General features: G+C 37.0%; 1 protein-coding gene across 1 annotated transcript in view; it reads right to left on the bottom strand.

Annotated features, from left to right (window-relative positions):
- Positions 1-26,370, bottom strand: part of LOC131074706 (protein SHORTAGE IN CHIASMATA 1 homolog) — a 45,767-nt gene that overhangs the window by 5,511 nt on the left and 13,886 nt on the right. Inside the window, exon 2 of the mRNA XM_058011393.2 lies at positions 7,635-9,682. Coding sequence (XP_057867376.2) covers positions 7,635-9,682 — 2,048 coding nt within the window. The remainder of the gene's footprint in view (positions 1-7,634; positions 9,683-26,370) is intronic.

Below are 26,370 nucleotides of genomic sequence, written 5' to 3'. Positions count from 1 at the left end.
CCTAACTCTTATTGCAATAGTTGAGCTCCTATTCATGATGTAAAAAAAAATGTTAATTGCTTCAACTAAAACATCTTGTCCATACAATTTGCTCCTAGCATTCTTCTTGTTGATTCTATTAGTGTTTTGTCCTTTCTTTCTGCCACACCATTTTGTTGTAGTGTATAAGGTGTTGTCAATTATCTCTTGATTTGATTCTTTACAAAAAACTCATTTAAAACTTCTAAACAATATATGTATATATATATATCTGTGTGTGTGTGTGGTAAATATTGTTGTAGGGGGCAATTCCCATATGTTATTTATAATATTGAAATTACATGGCAGCAATCAGGTCCAACTTCATGGATCCCTCATCTACATAAGATGCATCATTCCTTATGCAAACTAATATATTGGGGAGAACAAATCCTCATACTAGCTAATATAATTACTAGTGCCCAGATATTTACTATCCAAACCCTCTTGATACAGAATGAGAGAGCCTGTGTAGAGATCTTATTCCTTCTGCCTATGTATGCATCAAAAATCTTTGCAATGAGACCCAACTTTGGACTGACATCTATCCCCTTAATTTCCTCAAACATTGCTCTCATGTTTGCTTCCAGAAGACAATTTGCAGCAACTGCACCCCCAATCGTTCTGCCCATGATTTGCACAATATTGGAGAAAAATATTTCATACACTCAAACATCTTGCAGGTGCAAACAGTCCCATTTCTCTTTACCTATGATCTTTAGCAGAGCTTCTAAGTTGGCATCCAAGTCCACCTTAGATAATCTCCTCATTTGTGCCTCTTTTGCTTCAACCACGCATGCACAAGGAACACCAAAGATTTTCGAAATCAACATGGATGCACAAATTGCTCCTCCCATCCATGTATAAAAGAACTTCAGCTCGAAGAGAAGGCCCCCAAGAAAATCTCGAGGTGATCTAAAAACTTCTTCTTTGTCAAGATTTTATCTCTTTGGGAAGAGAAACAAAGTGTAAGTGGCTCGTGTGGACAGTTTAGCCGTAGAGCATATACTCCCCACATATTGGAATATCAAATCACTATCTATCTACAATAAAAATTGATAATGTTCGACAAGCCACCTAAAGAGTCTGGGCTGCTATCGAAATGCTCCATCCCATCTTGGGAAATGCCCGCATTCGCAAGAAGATCAACTACTTTGTTAGCCTCTTGATGTATGTGTTTACTCAAGAAATCCAAAAACCTTCCAGACCATCCTAAATATTTCAAATCAATCCTTTCAATTTCCAATTGGATATTTCTTTTCTTTTCACCGCATCATTAATGCTAGTTAATGAATCACCCTCAACATCAAACTTGTCTAAACCCTTGGCTCTACAAAGCCATATTCCTCGTCTTAGCGCCTCAAGCTCAGCTTCATTGTTTGTTGTTGTTCCAATCTTCCGAGATAGAGTCCAAATTGAGTGTCCATTTTCATCCTGAAGGATGCAGCCAATCCCGACAAATTTGAGATTACCTTTCGATGCCCCATCAACATTTACCTTTAAGCAACCAACCGGTGGGGCAACCCACTTCACATTTTTCTACTTGTCCTTTCTTTTTACTACTCTATTGATCTCCTTTGGCACCTTCAACCCAAACCAATGCTTTTGAAGCTCATCATCCCATGAGGCAAATTCTCCCTCGAGAATTAATTATTTCTTTGCATTTAGAAGTTAGAACTTTGCAGATTCCCACCTCAATTTTCCTTGTCACTTCATCCACATTGGTTTCCTCGTTGCAGAAAATCCTCTTATTTCACTCCTTCCAAATATGTCATGTCACCATAGATGGGGCCATTATCCAAATCTTTTCCCATAAAGCATTTTTGTGTAGCCCAGACCAACCATTCGCAAAGTCCATTATGTCTTCTTGACATGGGCCTAGCCAAAAACAATTTGCCTAGATCGAATCCCAACACTGGAATGAAAATGGACAATTGATGAGTATGGAGTTAGCCGCCTCCTCATTACCTTTTCAGAGCGGACACTAGCTATGTAATGTTTTCTTTTTTGGATTCTCTTGCAATGCAACTAGTGCTCACTTTCAAGGTTTGTGTCAACCAATTCAGAAGAGTATTTTGATGTTACCAATGAGCTCAAAGAATTTATTGGAGTTTTCTGACACTTTCTAGAGGGATTCCAAACAATTTGTCCACACTATTTATAGTAAGTGTTAGTCTAGTCACCAATTTGGTCAGTTGGAAGAGAAACTATTTTTGGATAGTCGATGATTGCTAAAATTGATGATATCTTGGCAGTATAAGGTGTTTAAGACATAATTTTAAATAACGTTAAATTACTTAAGTTAAATTAAATATTTAATCGACATTATATAATTTAATTAATTGATTATATTCATGCCTAAGGTTTTAAATAATCAAATAAATCTCTTTTGAGGTGGGTGCCAACTTAGGGAGACATAAGGTGAATTTAAAATTAAATTACAAGTAATTGAGGAAAATCACTACAACATGGAAACACTCATCATCATTTCAATTTGCTGATTGGAAACCTGCAAGATCTTAACCTCAAAGATAACAAGAAGAAAATTGTCAGCTGCCTCTCCAAGCTGGAAGAAACACTTTCCATCCTTAGGTTTTGTTATCAGACCTTACTAAACCACATGAAAACCATTGAGAAGATGCTTATTGCCAAAAGGCTTCGAAAGTAAAATGCTGCCAGGCCACCAATAACTCAGCACAACTTCAGGAACAAGAGAGCCCATCAAAACAAAAACTACATTGTTAATGAAGGTATCACTCAAAGAGGATCCATGGTTGGCTTGGGTAGGAGCATAAGTGATGGAACTATGGACTGGCCATGGACTGCGAAGAGTCATACATTCCCCAATCCAATGCTCTAAAACACCATTGCCACATCAACCAAAGCATAGTTTGACAGCTACGGCCTTGCAAGGGACAATGCCATGTCCCCACTTCGAACTATAATTTAATAAATAATAATAACAAATATAAAAGAATATAATTAAATAAAAATTTGATTAGAGTTAGTGACTGATCTATAAGCATAGAAATATAATGTCACAAGAGTGTGTACTACCAGTTGTCACGAACTTACATTTCAAATGAATCCCTCAAACATTGTACGAAGTATGGGCGTGATTGATAATACAGTGAGGAACTTTATGGCCTATTCCAAACAGGCTCTTGAGAGCCGATACAAGACATAATCGTGTTACCCAATATCAAGATATTGTTACAACCATATGGAATAACTGTACAAGAAATTGAAAACTAATTATAAGTGAAGAAATCAACTATCTCCCAGTCAGCGCCTAACAAGAAATAATATTGGCAAAGATAGCAATATAATACGATAGATATGAAATATTAATCCTGACATAAGGAAGGAATACGATCTGATAAGGTACCAGCGCAGTTATTAAAAGATTGAGATTATTGGACAAAATCGATACCTCAATATTAAAGTATTAGAACAAACCATAGTAATGATATACAAAGATACCATAATTCTGAAGTAATACAATATGTTGACGCAGTGAAGTAACTAAGGTGAAATTCAATAATACGACCTGGTCAAAGATAATGAAGGGGTGCAATTCATTAGTTTGCTGGAGAATTATTATCCATAGGGTGCGGTCACATAATCTTTAATTAGAGAAAGGGTGCAATGGGTTTAAGAGAGCCAATCTATTGTGAAGAGACGTGTCCCAAGAAATGTTACCAACCAAAGGTATATAATGAATATCAAATCCGTTCTATAAAGGGGGACGGAATTGGTTTATATCTTGTTTCGGATTTTGGGGGAAAGAATTCTAGTAAGGCGGAAGGCCCAAGTATCGTATGCACAATCCCATAAATGGAATATGTCAGAGACAACACCATTATTGCTGGCAGCTCAAGGTGATACCAGAGACTACGTCGGGGATACGGAAAAGGACAAAGATGGAAGGACTGAACTGAACTGCGGACTTCAATCTGTAGACGGCAAACTACGGTTTACGAACTTCAATAGCAGGCTGCGAACTGCATACAGGTAAGAGGTGTTACGAGTCACAAGGTATATATGTGTGTGGACGTGTGTGCCACACACACACATATATATTAATGCATATTTACGAATATGTAATGTCCCCTTCTCAGTGATGTGCATTCAGTGGTCCATTGGCCTATTCCGGAGACTCATAGGCTATTTGGAAAGGAGAATTAGGGTTTCCTATTTTCTAGGAGGATTCTTTTGTGTTTTCAAGGCGTATATGTGGGAGTTTGACAGTTTGGATTCTGGATTCCTTCTGGGTTTTCAGAGAGCTTCAAGATGGTTCGACATGCATCTGCATCGGGTGACTTTTTCCTGACTTACTATTTTTAGTAAGTGCGACGGCTGCTCAGAATGTGGTTAAAATCACTTTGGAAACACTTACTATTTTTAGCAGTATGCTATTTTTAGTGAGTACTATTTTTAGCAGTTCTATTTTTAGCAGGATGTCAGCTGGCCTGTTCAGATGGCTATTTCCGGCAAGTCAATTTGAGCAGTTGGTCTTCCAGCATTTTTTGGTGCTATTCTTGGCAAGGATTCTGCAACTCAGCTCAGATGACTATTTTTGGCAGTTCAGTTCAAAGCCGCAACTCAGTTCAGTTTTGGTGATTTCCAGCACTTCAGTCTCCGGCTCAATTTGGCAATAATCAATATTTGAGGAGAAGTTATTTTAATATATTATACCTTAGGCATGAGGTATTAATATTTGATTATTTTATGCATGGACGACTTAGGAAGGGAGAAAATATTAATTTTATCCTAAGTCTATTTGGGCGAAAATTGCATATGACTTCAAGGGGGTCGTCATGGTGTTAATAAGTAAATTATAACTCAAGGCAAATGGGCGATTTTCTAAGTATATTGCCTTAGTAATATTTTTTATTTGGAAGTCATAGTTGGGCGCCCACTTTACACTTTATTTTATGACACTTATATTTATTAAAAAGGGCAAACTTGTGCAAGGAAATGAAATGAAATGCAATGCTAAATGTGGATGAAATGGAATGGCATTTGGTTTGGGTGTATTTGGAGTGCATTTGAATTTGAATTTGGTTGGTAAAAAGTTATAAATAAGTGACTTGGGCTCTCATTTTGGTATCTTGAAAATTTGTAATGTTATGCTACCGGTTTGGTGATGGAACTTGAGGCTTCAGAGTGCGTCTCCCTAGTGCTACCCGGTTTCGTACTTGAAATACAGTACCTAGCTGTGCATTGTATTCTCCTACATTCTCAGAGTTTACCATAGACATTTTTGGTGTTGAAGTGATTCTAGAGACTCGCTGGTTTTGCCTGTGGCTGAAGCATATTTTCGATCACACCTCTCTGCTGAAGCGACTGACGATTATGGGTATCAGCTCTATCTTCCTTCCCAGCAATGGTGATAAACTTTGTAAGTTTATAGCATGTTTGTTGGAGTTTTGAATTTATTATGCCAAATCGAAATTCTTAGGCTAGGCGTGGGTTTTCTGTGTTGCATTGGGATGCGTGCAAAATAAATAAGGGTTTGTTTGGGGTGTGGTTTTGATTGGTTGTCATTGCTTATGATGTACGGTGGGTTTGGGACTGGTATGAGTTGATTTGGATGTAAAATGAGGGAGTTATGAGTATTTTGGTATTTCTATAGGCTGTTGGTTTGTACTTTCAGCCTGCAGATTGGTTGTAATAGAAATTTATATCCTTATTGTAGAAATCTGCATTACTCTCCTTCTTTCATCTCTATTATTGTAAGGTTAGGTAGTAGTACTACTAACCAGTTCTATCTTTGTAACTCTCATCCCACTGAATAAGTGGAAGAGGCTGGCTTGCCGCCTGGTATTCAACAAATTTGTAATTTTCAGTCCTCCCACTGAATAAGTGGTCGAGTGATAAGTTAATGCAATTGTCCTCCCGCTGAAATATGTGGTTGAGTGATGTCTTGATGTAATGTCCTCTCGCTGAAATATGCGGTAGAGTGATTGAATCTCAGTTTCTTGTCATTTTTCCCTTGGTCGGTTTACCGCCAAGAGTTTGGTTTCTATCCTGTTGGATAAGTAGAAGGGGCTGGCTTGCCGCCCAGGCATTGTAATTTCAGTTGACTGTTGTTGCTAACAATCCCCGGAACACCGTATGCTCTCACCTTCCCAGCTTGGGCTCTCGATGAACAAAAGGTGGAAGGGTTCCCTTTCAACAGTTTGGATTATTTCTCTAACCTTAACGGGTTGTGGTGATTGCTTGTATTTCTTATTGTTAAAAAATCAAAAAAAAAATTACTGGGATATTACATAATTTATATATATATATTAATGAATATTTACTTATATGCATGTGGCAATAAATATAGGTATGCATGCAGAAAATTTATGTATATCTAGGATCAATAAAAAGGATTAAAGAATATGTAAATGTAGACATAAATTATGGGATGGAAAATGATAATGAATTGTAAAATGTAATATGAATAATGTGACTATATGATGGAGGCTATAGGGAGGAAATTCCCTTAGCCTAATGGAGGGATTATGATAATCCCTGGTAGGCAGTATATACTGAATATCTATATGCATATTTGTTATGGCTTGGTTGACAAAGTTCATCCAAGAAGAGACGGATATGGCCGGTCCTCTCTGGTAGACTTGGATGATGAGATGCATCATCCAAGGCAAGGAATTGATCATATATGATGGTCTTCCTTGGTATGGCTTGGGTGTAAGAAATTACATCCAAGACAGGAATTGAATTAACCTTCGATTTTCTAGTATGGCTTGGGTGTAAGAAATTACATCCAAGACAGGAATCAAATTAACCTTCGATTTCCTGGTATAGCTTGGGTGTAAGAAATTACATCCAAGACAGGAATCGAATTAACCTTCGATTTCCTGGTATGGCTTGGAACCAAGATGGGTTCCAAGAAGGCGAGCTTCACAGCTGCCTAAGGACATGTCCTAGTACTGCACTCGTATCCTTTTTATTAAATAAGAATAGAGATTCATGTTAATTAAGTAATTGAAGTTTAATTGCAAATTAGATTAGTTATATATATATATATATATATATATTTGTTGTATTCTAACAATTTGTTTTGCAGGACAGTGATCTCTAACTAGTAGGGACATTACAGACAAACCAGCTTTCTCAACTCTGACTTAGCCTTTTGATGTCTTGCGATGGGCCTTCACGTCATAGAGATGTTTTATTTAAGTATTATTATTATTTAGCTCTTCCTAGTTGTTACACCTAATTTATCAAGCACTATTTCTTGCTATGATATTTTTAAGCCTCATTTTCATCATCCACTTTTACACACATGGCTCTGAAACAGAATTGTTCACATTTACCATATATCAGTTTAACATTTTTATTACCAATAAAAAGGGTTACACATTCAAATACAGATAAATCAGTACACACTTATGCTTCAATCTTGTGTTCTCTTTACATGTTGTAGGAAGCAGGACAATAAGAAATATAGGGCTGCAAATAAGTAACAGAATAATCATATGATCTTAAAGAGATTCATATCTAAACCAAGTTGAGAGTGAAAGAAAATGCCCAAAAAATGAGTGATGCATATAGCCATCTGTACATGAGATCATGATAACATACTCTAGCTGTATGTAACCTACCTATGTGATACTATGAGGCAATCACACTGTGCTAAAGCATCCAAGACTGCCTGATTAAGTTGGGACTTTTCTCTACAATCAGGCCACTGATTGCTAAGTTTATCTGTCCAAACAAACTCATGTAGCTTCAAATTCATTGCAGTTACTTTTTTTTGTAGAGCCACAAAAGATTTCCTTTCTGCAACTAGCAGAATCTTGTAATCACATTGAGGACTGAGATCTGACTTCAATATTTGTTCAAGAGAAGATATCATAGGATGCTCTTCAATTAGCCCATTTTCAGATTTATGGAATGCATCTTTAAGAAAAGTATAAAGTGGTTGTACAGAGTCTTCCAAAAAGTATATGCTTTGGACTAGCTTCTTCATATACAAGTGTGCTACACGAATTCCATAGAAACAGATGTAGAAAGCTGTCTTATGTAATACATGCATGGTGACTAGTCCTCTCAGTACAGAATCGGAATCCAAGGAATCCTTTTTGGAGGCACTGTTCTTGATCAAACTCATCAAGTGTGCTTGAGAGGAATTTATAATACAAAGTTTATTCGTGTCTGGAAATGTATCTACTACTCTTTTTAAATCGTGATCCAAAGCAAGGACTGACTCAAATTTGGCTTGAAGGCTATCAAAAATTTCAAGTACAGATTTAGGTATTTCAACATGATGCATTTGTAATCTATTCTTTTGAACATCATCGTTGGATAATAACTCTGATTTACTTCTTGGTTTACAGTTATCCAGAAATGAGGAACTTTTGCTGTCTCCTATCTTTTTGGCTAGAGGGTCTCCATATCTTATAGAACCTCTTCTAGCATTAAGGAAAAATGAGAGATCACTGGAAACGGGCATGGAGCTGAAAAGTGAGTAATCCTTTGAACTTGACTGAAATGTATTTTGCTGACCACTCTCTGTGTTAAGATCACAGATGTCTTGTTCTCCATTTGTAACAGTTGCAGACTTGACCCCTGCAGAACCTGATAGAGAAACACTTTCAGGGAGCTCAGTGACAACATTTGGAGGATAATTATCCTGGCTCTGCTCAAAATATTCTATTGTACTGAACACACCTGTAGTCATTGTAACATAAGGGATTCTAAGATTTGTCAAACTACAGTTCCCTTCATCTTCTATCTTTTTCTGAATAGAAGAACAGTTACAATTATTGCAAGCACCTCCTTTTGATTGATGCCAATCCAAATATAGATAATCACTTGCAGATGCACGATGTGGATTGTATTGATTACAAAGCATTTTAATAATTGAAAGGGATATCAAAACTTCTTTATCATCAAAAAAAGGTGTTGGTAATGATTTAAATGTGTTGTCAGTTAAGTTTAGCTCAGGTACAACAAGAAGTTCATGAAAAGAACTCTCTGATTTTACATATGGATCAGTTGATTCTTCAAAAGTAACCTGTATTGCATCCATTAAATCTTTGAAATATTCAAAGGTTTGCAAATGTTTGCCACCAAATAGTTCCAGCACCTCAAAGATATGTATTTGTGCTGCAGTAGCAAACTCCCATTTCATGGTAATGTTGTTTTCTCCAGAGCTTATAAGGTGTGCAGCTGAGATCTCTGTTTCATATTGTATTCTCTTGTATGTAGGAGAAAATTTTAGATGTTCTTCAGAAATATGATTCAAAGAATCTTCTCTGTTGAAATAACTGAACAAGTCAGGATGCATGGAACAAGATAACTCGGGATAATCCCATATAGTAGATGATTGTTGCTCAAAATGGTTAAGTTGATCATCAGGATCAACCAAGAGTAAAGCCTCTCTGACTGTTTGAAGATCATAATTGTCCAAACCAACTTCATAGACTTCAAATTGAAAAGGAGACCCTACACATTTGAGAAATGTAGACGATTCAACCTGTCCCGGTGAGATTCTCTGAAGCACTAAGTTGTTCATATTCTCTTTTTCCTTATCTATGCATGTACTATCTTTACATTTAATAGTGCTTTCCAAGTCTTTCTCAATGCTAGCTGGAGAAGAGCACGGATTGAGGGATAACCCATTATCTTTCATCATTTTGAATATGACCTGTTAAGCAATTTTCCAAAAGTTAGATGTTAAGTTTAAATGGACTCCAGTCGTAAATGCCATTTACACCAACTGTATTACATATTAAAGATCATGAATTTGAATGTGATCATCAAATAGGGATTTATTAGAAAAGTTTAGCATCATGGAAAAAAAATGATGTATGCTATAAAAATAATATCTGCAAACATATAGACCTGAAATTGTCTCATTTCAGTTTGTAAAGGCTGTATGGATATTTCTAGATACAAACAATAGTCCACTAAAAGTCAAAGTTTCAGACATGTTACATAATAAGGCTACAAATATTTTCCCCAATACTGTTAATGACAACTACGATTATATGCCACACAATATAAGCAATCCATCTCAACAATTAAATCATAAAAAAACCATGAGGTAAGAAATGAGTATGAAATAAATAAACTCGGGTATTGTTAGAACTCATAAAAACAAAGAAATTTCTGGAAGTCAAACAATGTTCTTATATACATGGCTTATCTAACACAAAAGTTTATATCTACTAGAAGCACACGAAAGCTTATCTCAGTGGATTTAATTACCAATGAATATAGGTTTAATTATACCACTGCTTTTCTCAAACTTGAGAAAAAGGAGGAGAATAGTACTTCAAAAGAAACCATACATGACAATATGACTGTCAATGTGAATAACAGTTTCCAATGCAACTATTCCAATAGGTGTTCCTATTAGACCACTATAAATAAAAGAGGACCAATAAGAAGAGTGAGAAGAATTCATGAGTGAAGAGCAACTCACAAAGGCTAAGGTAAGATATAGAAATACTCCTTCCAAAGTTCAAATTTAAAATAAAAATTATAAATTTTGAAGGACAAGTAATTGTCAAAATGGTAGCGACATCATGTGGGTAGATGGATCATTAATAGCTGTTTTAAGTCTCTATATATAGCAAAGAAACGGAACTCTGACTCGGCTCGGACTCAACAAGGCTGAATCGGACTCGGACTCGGACTCGGGACCCGAAGTCAGACTTGGCTTCAAACTCAGCTGGACTCGGGAAAGTGAAAAACTCAAGAAATTTAGAGATTTTTAAAGATTTAAAACTTGTTTTAGGCACCCTTTATTGAATACACCTTAAAGACACAATAACATCATCAAACTCGGCTCATTTGATTACATACACAAGTATACATCAATCACATAAGCATAAACGCAAATTGTAGCTTAAGGAAATAACAAACATAGATATATAAATATTGTCAAATGTATACAATATTACAAAACTCATGGAATAAAAAATCCATGTCATCATATGATCATCATCAAATGTTTCATACAAATACCAAAGGTAAATACAACTACAAGTCTATGGCTCAGAGGAGCCTGCACGGCAGCACCCTCCGGCCTCGGCCCCTTGCGAAGGCATCTAAGGTAGGTCCTGGATGATTCGATAGCCATAGCCGCTCCCCGTGACACCATACCATGCTCACCAACATCAGGAACATCCGTGTCACTATCTGCCTCTGAATCTCCTGTATGTGCTCATGCTCTCTACACCTCCTCTACCATGGCTATAGTCTCAGCCTCTATATCTATCTAGTCAATCCAATCAGTGTCAGACTCGGAGGTTAAATTTTCCCTACTTCTATCAAGGCAGTTTCCCCCCATATTTTTCAACGGGGGTTTGGGGGCAGTGCCCCCAAGGTGGGGTCAAGGGGCAGCGCCCCTTGTGCATTCGCTGTCACGATACAGGGCGGGGTCGAGGGGCAGCACCCCACGAGGCCAAAAAAAATTATTATTTAATAAAGGCGTCGGGTGTTATTTTTCTATTGGCTGACATGTTGTAACCCTAATGTTTCTCATTCGCAGGCGGAGGTTGTAGTGAACAAAGACGAGACCATTCATTTAAAAAAAAACTTTTTAAAATGTTTTTTTTTGTCATTTTACTTAACCCAGGTAGTAGCCGAGTTTGGGGCTTGGGACTCACCGAGTTTGGCGAGTTTGAGCCAAACTCGCCAACTCGGCGAGTCTGGCGAGTTCGGATGAGTTCGAGTCCAAGTCCAAGAGACTCGGCGAGCACTACTCGGACTCGCCAAGTTTAGGCGATTCATGGCATTAGACACTCCACATTGTTACTTTGTATTAGAAGAGACTCTACAAAAAAAGATTAGCAACTAAGAGTGAGAAATACAATTTGAGAAGTTCAATGAAGAGCCAAGTGCAGGACCAAAGAGCAATAAGGAGAGTAGAAAAAGTTGCAAAAGAGATTTATGCCTCAAAACTTCATTGTATCATGCAGAATAAGCATGCATCTTCTGAAAAATGATAGATTTGGATCCATTGGTGAAAGTTCCAAAGGAAGTGGGAGAATATGAGAACATGACAACTAGTATAGACAAGACAAGACAGAAAATGCTCATTGTTGCTAATTGTATTTGGTGTGCTAATTGTATTGGGGGTGCTAGCAGGTGACCTATAAATTGAATTGAAGCAATTACATCAATAATTAAAATTGTCACTTTCAGTTTAAGTTGTCAAGACTCAAAACTCATTTCCTTGACACAATTGATTTTGAAGACAAAATTCTATTCTCAGTGTTGAAGATGACCTTAGGGTGGTCTAGAACATCTCAAAGAAATAAGAAAACAAGAGCAACAAATTAAGAAATTATGTATCCTACAGTTGACAATGAAACCATCAATTGTTATTGTAAATAGGATAATTTCTTCTTGGGGGCAAAGGCTGATACTATTCAATGGGAACACTTTGCAGCATTTGCCTCTTCATAATTGTCATGCTGATCACTCTTTGTAAGAGTGGATATGTTTGCACTCTAGAACAGTGGTCTAATGGAATCTTCTTAATTTTGCCAGTAGTAATCATGTTGTCCTCCAATTAGATGGAATGTTCTCGCACATCCACCAAGTCATTTTTCCAGCCTATTTTGATTAAGAATTCAAATGTTGAAAAAAGAAGCACTGACAAAGCAACTTAGGAGAATTTCTAGAGAAGGCTTCAAGGTGTTGCTCTTGTTGACCATGTAATTGAATTGTGCAATGAACTCCTTCATAAGTGCATTGTCATCTTTCTTGGAACTTGATAGTTGAGATCATAGATGAAAAACTCGGCGAGCAATTCAAAAACTCGCGAGTAATCGCGATCCATAATCCCGCGCGAGTTAATCGCGGAAATACTCGGGGCGATTTTTTTATATACTCGCCGCGATTTTTTTGGCAAATAATCGCCGTTAATGGCCAAAACCCGCCCGAAACGCGGCACAAAATGCGAGAAAAACGCGACTTAAGTCGCAGGCAAAAAAAAAACCGAAGTCTTTATTCCATTTCGCGGCTCGCGCGACTCCGGAAGGCAAAAAACGCCACGCGATTTGCATAGGGTTTGCATTTGCACGCACGACCAGGTATCTTTTTGTATTGTTTCATTTCGAATACACAGTCATTTTGACTGTGTAATACACAGTCATTTGAAATGACTGTGTATTACACAGTCAAAATGACTGTATTGTTTGCATTTGCACGCACGACCAGGTATCTTTTTGTATTGTTTTATTTCGAATACACAGTCATTTTGACTGTGTAATACACAGTCATTTGAAATGACTGTGTATTACACAGTCAAAATGACTGTATTGTTTGCATTTGCACGCACGACCAAGTATCTTTTTGTATTGTTTTATTTCGAATACACAGTCATTTTGACTGTGTAATACACAGTCATTTGAAATGACTGTGTATTACACAGTCAAAATGACTGTATTGTTTGCATTTGCACGCACAACCAGGTATCTTTTTGTATTGTTTTATTTCGAATGACTAAGACTGTGTAATACACAGTCATTTGAAAATGACTGTGTATTACACAGTCTTAGTCATTTCAAATGACTATGTATTACACAGTCACAGTCATTTCAAATGACTGTGTAATACACAATCATTAGTAATTAGTAATTACAATTTACAGTCATTTCAAATGACTGTGTATTACACAGTCATCAGTCATTTGAAATGACTGTGTAATACACAGTCATTTGAAAATACACAGTCAAATTTTCAAATGACTGTGTATTACACAGTCATCATTACACAATCACAGTCATTTCAATTTTCAAATGACTGTGTAATACAGAGTCATTTCAAATTTTCAAATGACTGTGTATTACACAGTCATCATTACACAGTCACAGTCATTTCAAATGACTGTGTATTACACAGTCACAGTCATTTCAATTTTCAAATGACTGTGTAATACACAGTCATTTCAAATTTTCAAATGACTGTGTATTACACAGTCATCATTACACAGTCACAGTCATTTCAAATGACTGTGTAATACACATTCATTTTCAAATGACTGTGTATTACACAGTCATCAGTCATTTGAAATGACTGTGTAATACACAGTCATTTCCAAATGACTGTGTATTACACAGTCATTTTCAAATGACTGTGTAATACACAGTCATTACAGTCATTTCAAAATTTCAAATGACTGATGACTGTGTAATACACAGTCATTTTCAAATGACTGATGACTGTGTAATACACGGTCATTTGAAATTTTGAAATGACTGTGTAATACATAGTCATTTTCAAATGACTGATGACTGTGTAATACATTAATCATTAATGTACATTGTAATTAATGACTGTGTATTACACAGTCAATTGTGAAATACTCATAGTCATTTGAAATGACTGTCAACTGTGTAATGTCAATGTGTATTAAAGTATTTCATTTAAATTTAAATTTGAAGTTAAAAACTTAAAAAAATACACAACCAATTAAAAATTTTAATTTTAGAGAGTCATCTATTTTGACTGTAAATAAAATACAGTTATACAGTCATTGTAATTTTTGGATGTTTGTGATTTTTTTTGGTAACAATGTTATGTATCTCTAAATGTTGCCTCTCTTTTGCTAGGTTCTTTTCCACATCTTTTTGAAAGAAAATGGATTCAGCTTCTACAGTTAAAGTTGGTGGCAAAAAGAGAGACCCTTGTTGGAAACATGGGAGACCAGGTCCAAAACGAGGAGATGTTTTTTGCAACCATTGCAAAAAAATTGTAAAAGGTGGCATTAATAGGTTCAAATATCACCTTGCAAAAATTCAATGCCGAGATACCACAAGCTGTACGGAATGTACTGAAGAGGCTACGAGAGATGCAATAGCAACGCTTGAAGCATATGATCAAAGGAAGGCAACAAAAAAGAGAACAGCAGAGGCAATGGCAGCCCCAAGGGCAGATTTGAGTTCCATGGGGTCACATACAGATGTGGGGACATCTGGTTCTTCCCTTGGGCCACGGATACGAGCAAAGGGAACTTTGGACAGCAACATGGAAAACTTCTTTATTCCACGTAACACTCCTGGTGCACAACCTGGATTGCTTGGCACTGCATGGAATAAAGAGGCTCACCAACAAGCCAAGGTGGCGTGTGCTAGATTTTTTATCTACAACGATGTTCCGTTCAATGCTATTTCTAGTCCATCTTGGGACCAATTGGTCACCGCGTTGACTGTGGCAGGTAAGGGGTTCAAATCCCCAAGCCGTTACGAGGTAAGTGGACCGTTATTGCAGGATGAGGTCCAAAACACTCATGCATTAGTGGAAGAGCAAAGGACTATTTGGGAAAAGAATGGCTGCACCATTCTTTCTGATGGATGGACAGATGGTAGGAACAGGACACTCATCAACTTTCTAGTTGCTTCAGGAGGACAGTTAGTATTTTTAAAATCAATTGATGCCTCCAATGAAGTGAAGAATGCGGAGACCTTGTGCAACATGTTGGATGAAGTGGTGATGGATGTGGGAGTGCAGAATGTCATCCAAGTTGTGACTGATAATGCAGCTGCATATGTGGCAGCCGGCAAACTTCTAATGGCTAGACATCCGACATTATTTTGGAGCCCTTGTGCTGCCCATTGTCTTGACTTGCTCCTTGAGGACATAGGGAAACTAAGTTGGGTAAAGAAAGTGGTTGAAGATGGAAGGAATATCACCAAATACATCTACAATCACACATGGGTCCTGAATCTTATGAGAGAACACACTGAAGGTAAGGATCTTGTGCGGTCGGGGGTCACACGCTTTGCTACCAATTTCCTCACCTTGCAGAGCATACTTGCTACATTGCCCAACCTGAAGCGGATGTTCGTGAGTGAAAGATGGTTGGGGAGTCCTTATGCTACAAAGCCTGAAGCAGAGAAGGTTGTGATTGCCATTTTTGATACTAATTTTGCCAAGATGGTGGAGGAGATCATCAATGTAAGTTTTGAAACTTTAATTGATGATTTATTATTTAATTTTCTAATATTTCAATCTGCTGATTTTGTTAGATTTTTTATATCTAGGTGTCGGAACCGTTGGTGAGGGTGCTACGAATGGTGGATGGGGATCATAACTCCATGGGGTATCTATATGAGGCCATGGATAAGGCCAAAGAGGCGATTCAACACTTGTATGGGTCAAACAAGACCAAGTATGAACCCATATGGCGCATAATTGATCGGAGGTGGAACCATCAACTCCACCAACATATTCATGCTGCTGCCTACTTCTTGAATCCCGAGTTTTTTTACTCTCCGAGTTTCAAAGCAGATGCAGAGGTTAGAATTGGCCTTGACACATGCATTCGGAGATTAGTTGATGATGAGATCCTTCGAGACCTAATACTTGATGAGTTGCAGAGTTATAAGAAGGCCTTAGGGGAATTGTTTTCTTCACCTGATTGCAAACGTAGGAGAGCCACCTTACGACTAGGTAAAAAAAAACATATGTTTAATTTTTACCATTTATTTCTCTCTTTAAGATTATTGAAATCTTTACAAGTTATAAATCACATTTTGTATCCTTGCAGATTTGTGGTGGGAAGATTATGGTGCCACAACGCCTAATCTTCAAAAGCTTGCCATCCGCATATTATCACAGCCTTGTAGTGCTTCTGGTTGTGAGCGCAACTAGAGTGTTTTTGAGAACATCCACACAAAAAAGCGCAATAGGTTGACTCAACAACGCTTGAATGATCTTGTCTATGTGCGGTACAACATTCGATTACATGAGAAGAAGGTGCTAGGGCAAGATTCACATGAAGCACTTGACTTGGATGACATTGATCCATATGCAGCAGAATGGGTTGCTTCTCCTGATGATGTTGATAATGATTTGGATCCATTCCTTACTAATGAGCAGCTGAGTGAGTTGGAGAGGGCAGGAGAGGAATGGGATGCGGAAGTGGCAGCACGTGAGGAGGAGCAGGAGGTTGATCATGCAGAAGAGGCACCTGTTAGTGTTGAGGATGTTGCCACTACTTCAGCACCACCCACCCAGCGGCCACAATCTATTTTGAGCTTTAGTCGTAGACGCAATTTATGATTTCTTATTTTCATAATTTCATTGATACCAAACTTTGAACTTGATATGTAATCAGAATTTCAGAGGTTCTTGTTTTGTGGTCTATGACTCTATAACTCTATGAGACTGTCACTATGATACGTTGATATGTATTGAACTCTTATACATATGTTGCACTTGGTTTTTGGTTTATGCTATGATACTTGCATTTGTTGCTATGTATTACCAAAAAAATTTGATTTATATATCATGGAAATCATATATGTTATACAAATTTGGTGTAAATGTGTGTTTTTGAATTATATATAAAAAAAAAATGTATTTTCAAATGTTCGATAAAGTTGCCGAGTTTTGCCGAGTTTTTTGCCGAGTTTTGGCAAGTCCCGAGTTTTTAAAATTTTTTGGCCTTGCCGAGTTATTGCAAAATCCGAGTTTTTCATCTATGGTTGAGATAATAAAATATGGACATCTTTGATTGGCATGAAACACATCAAAAGCCTCTCGCACATACAATTCCAATTTATGATTGAACCAGCTAAAAGATGATGGAAGCAATCTAAAGGATCACCAGCCAAAACCTCTACAAATAAACAAACTGCAACATCTCATGTGCAACCCCCAAAATACATGTCATGGTGAATGCTGAATTATGTTCATTGGGATGTTGGTTGCCATCATTCAAGAACTTAGGAAAGCCTTGTTTGATATTTTTGTGGAAGACAACGATGTGTTGAGAGAGCCAGTGGACCAACATTATCAACAGCAACATGAGGTAGGAGGCCTTCTTCTTGTTGTTGCCATGCAATCACCCAATGTTTGAATTGGCTCCTTGATAAAGGTTGGTCCTACATTGACTAGTCTTGCACTAGAAGTAGACACTTTTCTACCTTTCCAAGTTGGAGAATAATTGTATCCGTAAGATTTTAGAAATTCGTAATATGGATAAATATCAACTTTTTTAGGTCATGAACTCTAACTTGGACTATTAGGACAAGCTGGAACTGGTCTTCTTGTTACGATGCCTGGTTTTCTTTCTTCTTCATCTAAAATTGTAACAAATTCTCACCAATGTGAAATTTTTTTGCTACACTGAAAAACAAGATACCTTTTGTTCTCCAAAATATGATCTTGATCTTGGTCAATCCAATTCAAGTAAGGCTGTAGTACAAGAGTGTTTCCACCTTGAAAGGTCATTTGCTTTTGAATATGGGCAACTAATTTTTCTTGTGCACCATGGTTGGTGCCAAAAGCTAATAGCATTTTAATTTGTTCTTGACAAGGCAACACAAAACATAACAACATGTAATAATTAACCTCTCTTTAAATTAGGAGTTCATAAAAATATAACTTAAAAACTATTACTCTACAATGTCGTAAATTGTATCCCTTTACAATTTCACACTCTATTTGGGCCCCTACTTTAGGGTGCTTTCTCCTAGATCATTTAGGCCAATTTGGGCCCCATCCTACCCTATAATTTAATTGTTAAGCACACAACTTAACTGTCGTCATATGCTAATTTGGAGACTAAGTCATATGTTGTGGATCCCAACTAGAGTTTCGTGACTCGCGGCGAGTCAGCGGGCTGGGTGACCCCTGTCGGGTCACGGTGACCCTGACGGGTCAGGTGGCGTGACTCGCCTGACTCACCGAGTCAGCGAGTCACTCGCTGAGTCCGAGGGTCGTGACCCGACCAGCATCACTTAAAAAGTGCAATCAAAAAAACAAAAAAAACATATTTTTTAATGATTTTTTTTGCCATTTCCCTTTCTTATAACCCTAAAAGGGATTGGCATTCACTTTTATGAGTGGAAGAGAGGAAAAAAGAGAGGAAGAGAGAAAAATAGGAAGCCATAGTTTTGCAACCAGCTGAGAGGAAGAGGTGAAAAGCTTGCACAAATCACATTGGGCCAGCACTACAGTTGCATTGAGAGCATCAAGGAGTCCATAGAAGCTCATTTCAACCCCAAACCTTGAAAAAAATTGCTTTATCCCTTTATCCCTTATCTCTATGGCAAATGTTTGGGCCTTCAACCCCAAACCTTCAAAAAATTGCCATCCGCATATTGAGCCAACCATGCAACGCTTCTAGATGTGAGCGCAACTAGAGCATGTTCGAGCACATCCACTCGAAGAGGTGAAATAGATTGTCTGTGGAGAGGTTGAATGTGTAGACACCTAAAAGTTGCACAATGAATTAAGTGAATTTTATTCATTTAATTATTCTTAATTCTTACTATTAATTAATATCCCTATTCTTCTCATCGCCTATTAATTAAATTAAGATTTAATTAATATACCCTTCTTCTATCTAAGCCATTTAATTAAATTTACATTTAATTAAAATCCCCCTTCTAGCCCATTTAATTAAATTTACAATTAATTAAATCCCCCCACTTGCAAAATCCTACAAATGCAAGTTGCAACCATAATTGAAATAAATTAATTTTATTTTAATTAAATTCTATTTTCCCCACCGACTTGCAAAATCCTACATCTCCCACTTGCCTCCTAAACCCCCTTTCTAAATTCTTCTAGAACCCGTCTAATACTAATCAATTAGCCTAAACCCTTCAATCATTCCTTTTCCCTAAATTCGAGGATGCCACTTCTCAAATATGGAGGAAAGTCTTCCAAGCCATTAATGGTTAACTCACCCTTTTGGCATGGTTAGAGACTTTTTGCCTAACTCAACCGTCATCTAACCCAGGAGTCTTATCAAGCACTCATGGCTTTACCCTTGGTTATCTCCTTAACCCTTGCACAAGAGTTTACCCCTTGGGTAAAAGTTTTATCCAATGGGTAATCTTAACCTAACCTTAACTCTTACCTTCTAAGGTAACCATGAGGTCTTCTCAAGCATTTAATGCTTCTTACATCTCCTCTCAAGCAGTCTCTTGTTGACAATTGTCACCATTTCATTGGTGAAGATTTTAAACATGGATTGATTGACTTTCAATCCTGACCCTTGTTAAGATTATCCAATCTTGGCCGTCCATTGCCCTATTTTCCCTATAAATAGAGCCCATTCCTTCTTCAAACAATGAAGTCTTTGTGCATCAAACTTATAGTCTCATAACATTAAGCATATTATCTCTCTTTGATAGAATAGAATGTTAGATCATTTTGATAGCATTCTAATCTTAGATATATCATATTAATCTCATATCATGTTAGCTTCATCTTAGTATCATTTTCATACTAGTTTAAGCTTCATATCAATATCTTGCATCCTATCATCATCTAGTTTCATATCTAATTCATCACTAGGATCTTGGTTGCATTCCATTTAGATCTTAGAATCATTTAAATCTCGTTCTTTAAGTTGTCATCTTAAAGAATCAAGTGCTCTTCCAAGCTGAGAGCCACCTTGAATCTTGAAGATCCTTGGAGATAGAGGAACATGGAACAATTTAAAGAGTTTAGATTCATTTAACTTGCTTTGTTTGGATTTCTAACCTCTAATGCAATGTTTCATGTGTGTGTTTGAATTGTTTTCTCCTCTTGCAGGTTGATACCACATTTTCGACATACATTTCTAAAAAATAAATAAATAAATAAAGAAAAATTAAAAATTTAAAAAATTTAAAAAATTTAAAAATTAAAAAAATCGAAGATCTAAAACAACAGACAAATCAGGATCATCATTCAATCACTTAGCTTGGCCATTCAACAATTAAGACAAATTCAAAACAATCACACATTGGCACAGTAAACACACAGATTGGCTACCGCACCCATCCAGGAACACTTGGCAGACACCTACTCACCCCAACCTATCTCCCTTCCTCTAATTTTATCCAGCAGCATCATATTTTCCTCCTAAATCACTAAATTTTTTGCCCACGCGCTAAGACATCTTCCCTATGCACTAAACTACCACCTATGCGCTAACTAAACTTCGCTATGCGCTGCAAACTTTACCCTGCGTGCTAGACTTATCCTATACGCCACCTTGTTCCACCCATGCACCACCATCTTTCCCCTACGCGCTAGACTTACTCTATGCGCTACCCTTTTCCCGCTATGCACTATCCTGTTAGCCATACGCGCTAGACTTACTCTATGCGCTACCCTTTTCCCGCTATGCACTATCCTGTTAGCCATACGCGCTAGACTTATTCTATGCGCTACCCTTTTCCTGCTATGCCCTATCCTATTAGCCATACACGCTAGGTCTATTCTATGCGCTACCCCTTTCCCGCTATGCGCTATCCTGTTAGCCATATGCGCTATCCTACCCCTATGCGCTAGCCTAAACCTGTGACACGCTACCCAACACACCCCCCCGATGCTACCCTAATTCATTAACCCTATGAGCTAAAAGTTTTATCGTATGCGCTACAAAATAGACCCTATGCGCTAACACGTGAAAATCCAACACAAAAAATGAAAAACGTGCTCAAAATCGACCAAACAAAAAGCAAAAGGGGCAAAATTTAGATGACTTACAGGTGCACCATACGTGGTGGGCCTCCGGTATCGACGAACGCGCTTGAATTGGTGCGAAGCATAGGGAACCGGCATTTTTTCACTTTCCAAATGTCACTATCTCCAAAAGTCAACAAGCACAAATGATACAAATAAAATCACTTTTCACCTTTTTATAGGGTAAAAAGAAATTAGGGTTTGTAAGAGGGGCATGTATTTTGCTCGTGCTCTCGCTTATAACCCTAGCGAATATCATTATCAGGAGATGAATCAAGTAGCACGCATTCAACATAGACAAAATTTTAAAAATGCGGTCAAATCGACCAGCTATTATCAAATCAACAAAAAATTTCAAAATCCTTGATTCATCTCCCGAGGGAGCATTATCAACACCATTTATCAAAATCTGGGGCACGACATCGACATCTCGACATTGACATCACACCAATCAAATTTTGGCGATGCATCAATTTTCTTTGAATCAACATGTGTACACAAGTCACTTCAAAGAGGGGCAAAATGTAGACGTATAAAAATGACCACTTTCCTAAATGAATATTTAATGTTCATTTTATTCTCATTCCTCTATTTAGTTAAATCTAATCTAATTAAATCATCCACATTCCTCTATTTAATTAAATAAATTATTCGATTTATTTATTTAAATTCACCTAAGCCTTTCATGTCATTTAATTGAATAAATCATTTTATTTAATTAAATCCCTTCTCTCTCCTTTTAATTAAATTTACATTTAATTAAATTGTTCACTTCAAATAAATAAATCTAGTTCATTTAAATCCTCCACTTGCATCTATTTTGTTAAAATAAAGCAATTTATTTTAATTGAAATTATCCTCCATCCATTTGCATTCTCCTACATCTCCCACTTGCCTCCTAACCCTCTTTCTAGATTCTTCTAGAACCCATCTAATCCTAATCAATTAGCCTAAACCCTTCAATTATCCCCTTTCCCTAAATTTGAGGATGTCACTTCTCAAATTTGGAGTAAAGTCTTCCAAAGGCATTAAAGCCTTTATGCCTTCAACAAGCTAACTTGTTGAGTTCCCCCAAATTTGGAAGGACTCTTACAAATTTGTCCCCAAAGTCTTCCAAACCATTAACGGTTAACTAACCCTTTTTGGCATGGTTAGAGACTTTTTGCCTAACTCAACCTTCATCTAACCCTAGGGTCTCATCAAGCATTTAATGTTTTGACCATGGTTATCCCTTTAATCCTTGCACAAGAGTTTACCCCTTGGATAAAAGCTTTATCCAATGGATAACCATAACCTAACCTTAACCCTTACCCCCTAGGGTAACCATGAGGTCTTCTCAAGCATTTAATGCTTCTTGCACCTCCTCTCAAGCAGTCTCTTGTTGACAATTGTCACCATTCCATTGGTGAAAATTGTAAACATGGATTGATAACTTTCAATCCTGGCCCTTGATAAGATTATCCAATCTTGACCATCCATTACCCTGTTTTTCCTATAAATAGAGCCCTCATTTTCTCATTCAATCATCCAAGTCTTTAGCATCAGACTTATACTCATTTTTATCAAGCATTACAATCCCTCTTTGAAAGAAATAATCTACTAAGCATTTTAGAAGTATTTCTCTTTATCATAATAATCATATTAAGCCAGTATATCATGTTAGGATAGTTCTTTTACTAATCTTTTCATCTTATCATCATATACATACTAGTTTAATTCATATTTGTTAAAATCATGCATAGTTAGGATTGCATTCATGTTAGATTGATCAAAACATCCCTCATTCTCATGATTGTCATCCCTAAGTCACTTTGCTCAGTGATCTGAGAGCAAAGGCATTGACTTGAGGGGTCTTGTGAGATAAAGAACAATGGAACATCCCTTGGGAAGTTGAGCCATTCCATACAGCTCCATAACTTGCACCAAGAGTCCCATTGGTGTGTGGACTAGTCATGATTTCGTAAATTTCGTTTCATTGAGCCACTTTTCCCGCATACAGAATGATCTAGTCTTTGTTCATTACAACCTCCGTCTCAGGACCAGACAGATTTTGGACGCTGACTCCTCTCCGATCACTCTAGAGGAAGTCAACCCCGAGTCCGATTGGCTCACTGAGTCCACCGATCTAGTCTTCACTGATGAGGACCTTGAGTAAGTTGACCAGGCAGACAGAGAGGCTGAGGTTGTGGCTATGGCAAAGGAGGAGGATAGAGAACGATCAGGCACAACACCTATGGCTACTCAAATTGGCACATCACAGGCAGAGACTATGGCTACTCAGTCATCTAGGACCTACCTTAGATGCCTTTCTAGGAGGCAGATAGACGAGCCTGAGCCTGAGCCTGAGCCATAGACTTGTTTTTGTTTACACTTTACAGTTACATATATGTTTGGGAACATTTGAAGTCATGGATTTTATATACATTGGACAACATTTATAACTCTATATATCTATGTTTTCTAATTCCTTCAACTACAATTTACATTTCTACACATGTGATGGATGTATGTTTATGTATGTGATCAAATTAGCTTCTATTTGATGATGTTATAGTGTCTTTAAGCTTAATTCAATAATGGGTGTATGAAACAAGTTTTAATTCATTAAAAATCTCTAAATTTCAAGGGTTTTCTTATTTTGCCGAGTCCGAGCCAAGTCACGAGCCAAGTCCGAGTCTAGGAACTTTGATCCCAACACACTTCCAACCCTTTTGAGGTCCCTTTTTAAGTGGACTAGGGTGCCCTCTAAAAGGGAACCAAATTCAAACGAGTGTGAGTGTTGGCCTCCACCATTTGTGATCCGATCCTGAACTTTTCACTTGACAGTTGATTGTTAGCCTACATTCAAAAATACCTTGTGAACCCTATATAAAAAATATATTTTATCATTCATAACGTCTAAGATATTCTAATCAATTCCAAATGATCCAACAAGCACTTTGAATTTGAGTTATCAACATATTGAACAACAAACTGCAATATTCAACATTCAAGTATGATTTCATGTTTGTTATGTTTCATTATTGTAGACATGTAAAAATTGTCCTCTTAAATTAATCTCAATTTTTCCATTTGTCAAGTGGATCCATATCCTTATTCAATAATCTTATTTTCCATTATTTTATAATATTCCTATTTTTCCATTATTCTCCATTAATTCATTAAATCCATTAAATAACATATATTTTACCATTATTCCATTAAATCCATATTATTCCTAATCCCTCTCATATCAACTTTATCCTCTATTTATCTTATCCCACCTTTATCAACCACATCCACTAAATGCATGTGGGACAAACATTTGCACCAATCTTTTATCCTACATTTATCTTGATAATTGGATCCACCTTGAGGACACCTATAAATTCCTTACTCCCTTTCATTTCTAAGTCTGGCATCTTTTGATATCTCTCTTGCATTCTCGCATTTTGTTTTTACATTCTCTTGCATTTTCATATTTTTCACATCAATTGCAATTCATCTTTTAATCTCCATTCTCCATAGCTTCTTGTGCACAATGCTTTGAGAGCGAACATTTTTGAACACAGGATCTTGGTTGATAGGAGGGCAATGGAGTCAGAAATCCATTAAATGCATGTGTGTGTTAGACAGTTATTTCATTTTGCATGTGTGTTTCTTTGGCATGTACCCATTGTTGTGATGTTGGAACAAATCTGAATCCCTGATTTAGATGCCCATTTCCTTCATCTACAATTATCATGTTATTGCATTAAGATTTCTAGGACTTACATAAAGAGCATTGCATCGCCACCTTTATGTGAAACCTCATGAGAGGGTTTCATGCCTAAGGTAGAATCATTTCATTTCAGCATTTCCATTATTGATTTAGCTTTTGTCCTTCTGAAGATAAGCACATGGGGTTTGACTTGGGCAAGCCCCTATACAGCACAACCGTTCTTCCCATTTTTTGTGTGTGCATGTCCAGATCCAACAATAGAGTGTGTTACAAGAGCACAACGCAGACATTGACAAATATTCCCATATTTCAAAGAGACAAAAACCCCTTGGACTAGGGCGCACAATGCACATGTCCAGCTATTTTCAACTGAATTTCAGAGAGACAGACCTACAAGGCCTCCTGATTGTGAATCTGCATCCTTCTGTTTGCACAGACACCCTCAAATTGGGGCACCCAACACACTAGTCCAGCACTTTTAGGTTCAATTTTTAAATCTAGTTTATTTCCAAATCTGATCTACTGTGTTGGTTTTTTGTTCTATAATTCACTGTTATTGCTGAAAGTCATATTTTTATATCATTTAACCTAGACCTTAAACACACACTTCATAACAAAGGAACATAAAACCAAGTGTTCAGCTATCCTATTAGGACTATAGCTGAACCTATTTATGTTCCCAATGATATGCCATGGAGATTTGAGATCTTAGTTTGCATGATGCATCCATAGGCCTAGGATCTCATTTCCAACATATCATACTCTAAGCAACGAAAACAATGTATCTTTTTGGTTCTTGGGTATGTGAACAAGGCTTATCATCATTTCTACACAAGATGAGATATTTATTATCTGTTATCTTAAAAATAACTCTATAGTAATTGTGAAGCACTAACTCTTTCTAGCTAAATCAAGAACAAGAAAGAATAATTAAACACAAGGATTGAGTTAGACTAAGCACATAAAAGATATTCTCAGTGAAATAAGGAGATTTACATACAAATCTGCAAAACCCAAATCAATAACTACTACAATACAAAGCCTGCAATAAGGCTCAAGCTATAGTCAACTTACAAAAGCACAATATCACAAAATCACATAAATGAGCTTGAACAAGTAAGCATAATTACTATTAGTTTAAAATCTAAATGCATAAAGCACTTATTTAAAGTGTTTGCAATTATTTTGGATGCTTAAGCTATGGAATT

Source organism: Cryptomeria japonica, chromosome 4 (assembly GCF_030272615.1).
Source record: "Cryptomeria japonica chromosome 4, Sugi_1.0, whole genome shotgun sequence".
NCBI lineage: Eukaryota > Viridiplantae > Streptophyta > Pinopsida > Cupressales > Cupressaceae > Cryptomeria > Cryptomeria japonica.
The sequence above is the reverse complement of the archived record's forward strand: the minus strand, read 5'-3'. Positions and strand labels throughout refer to the sequence as shown.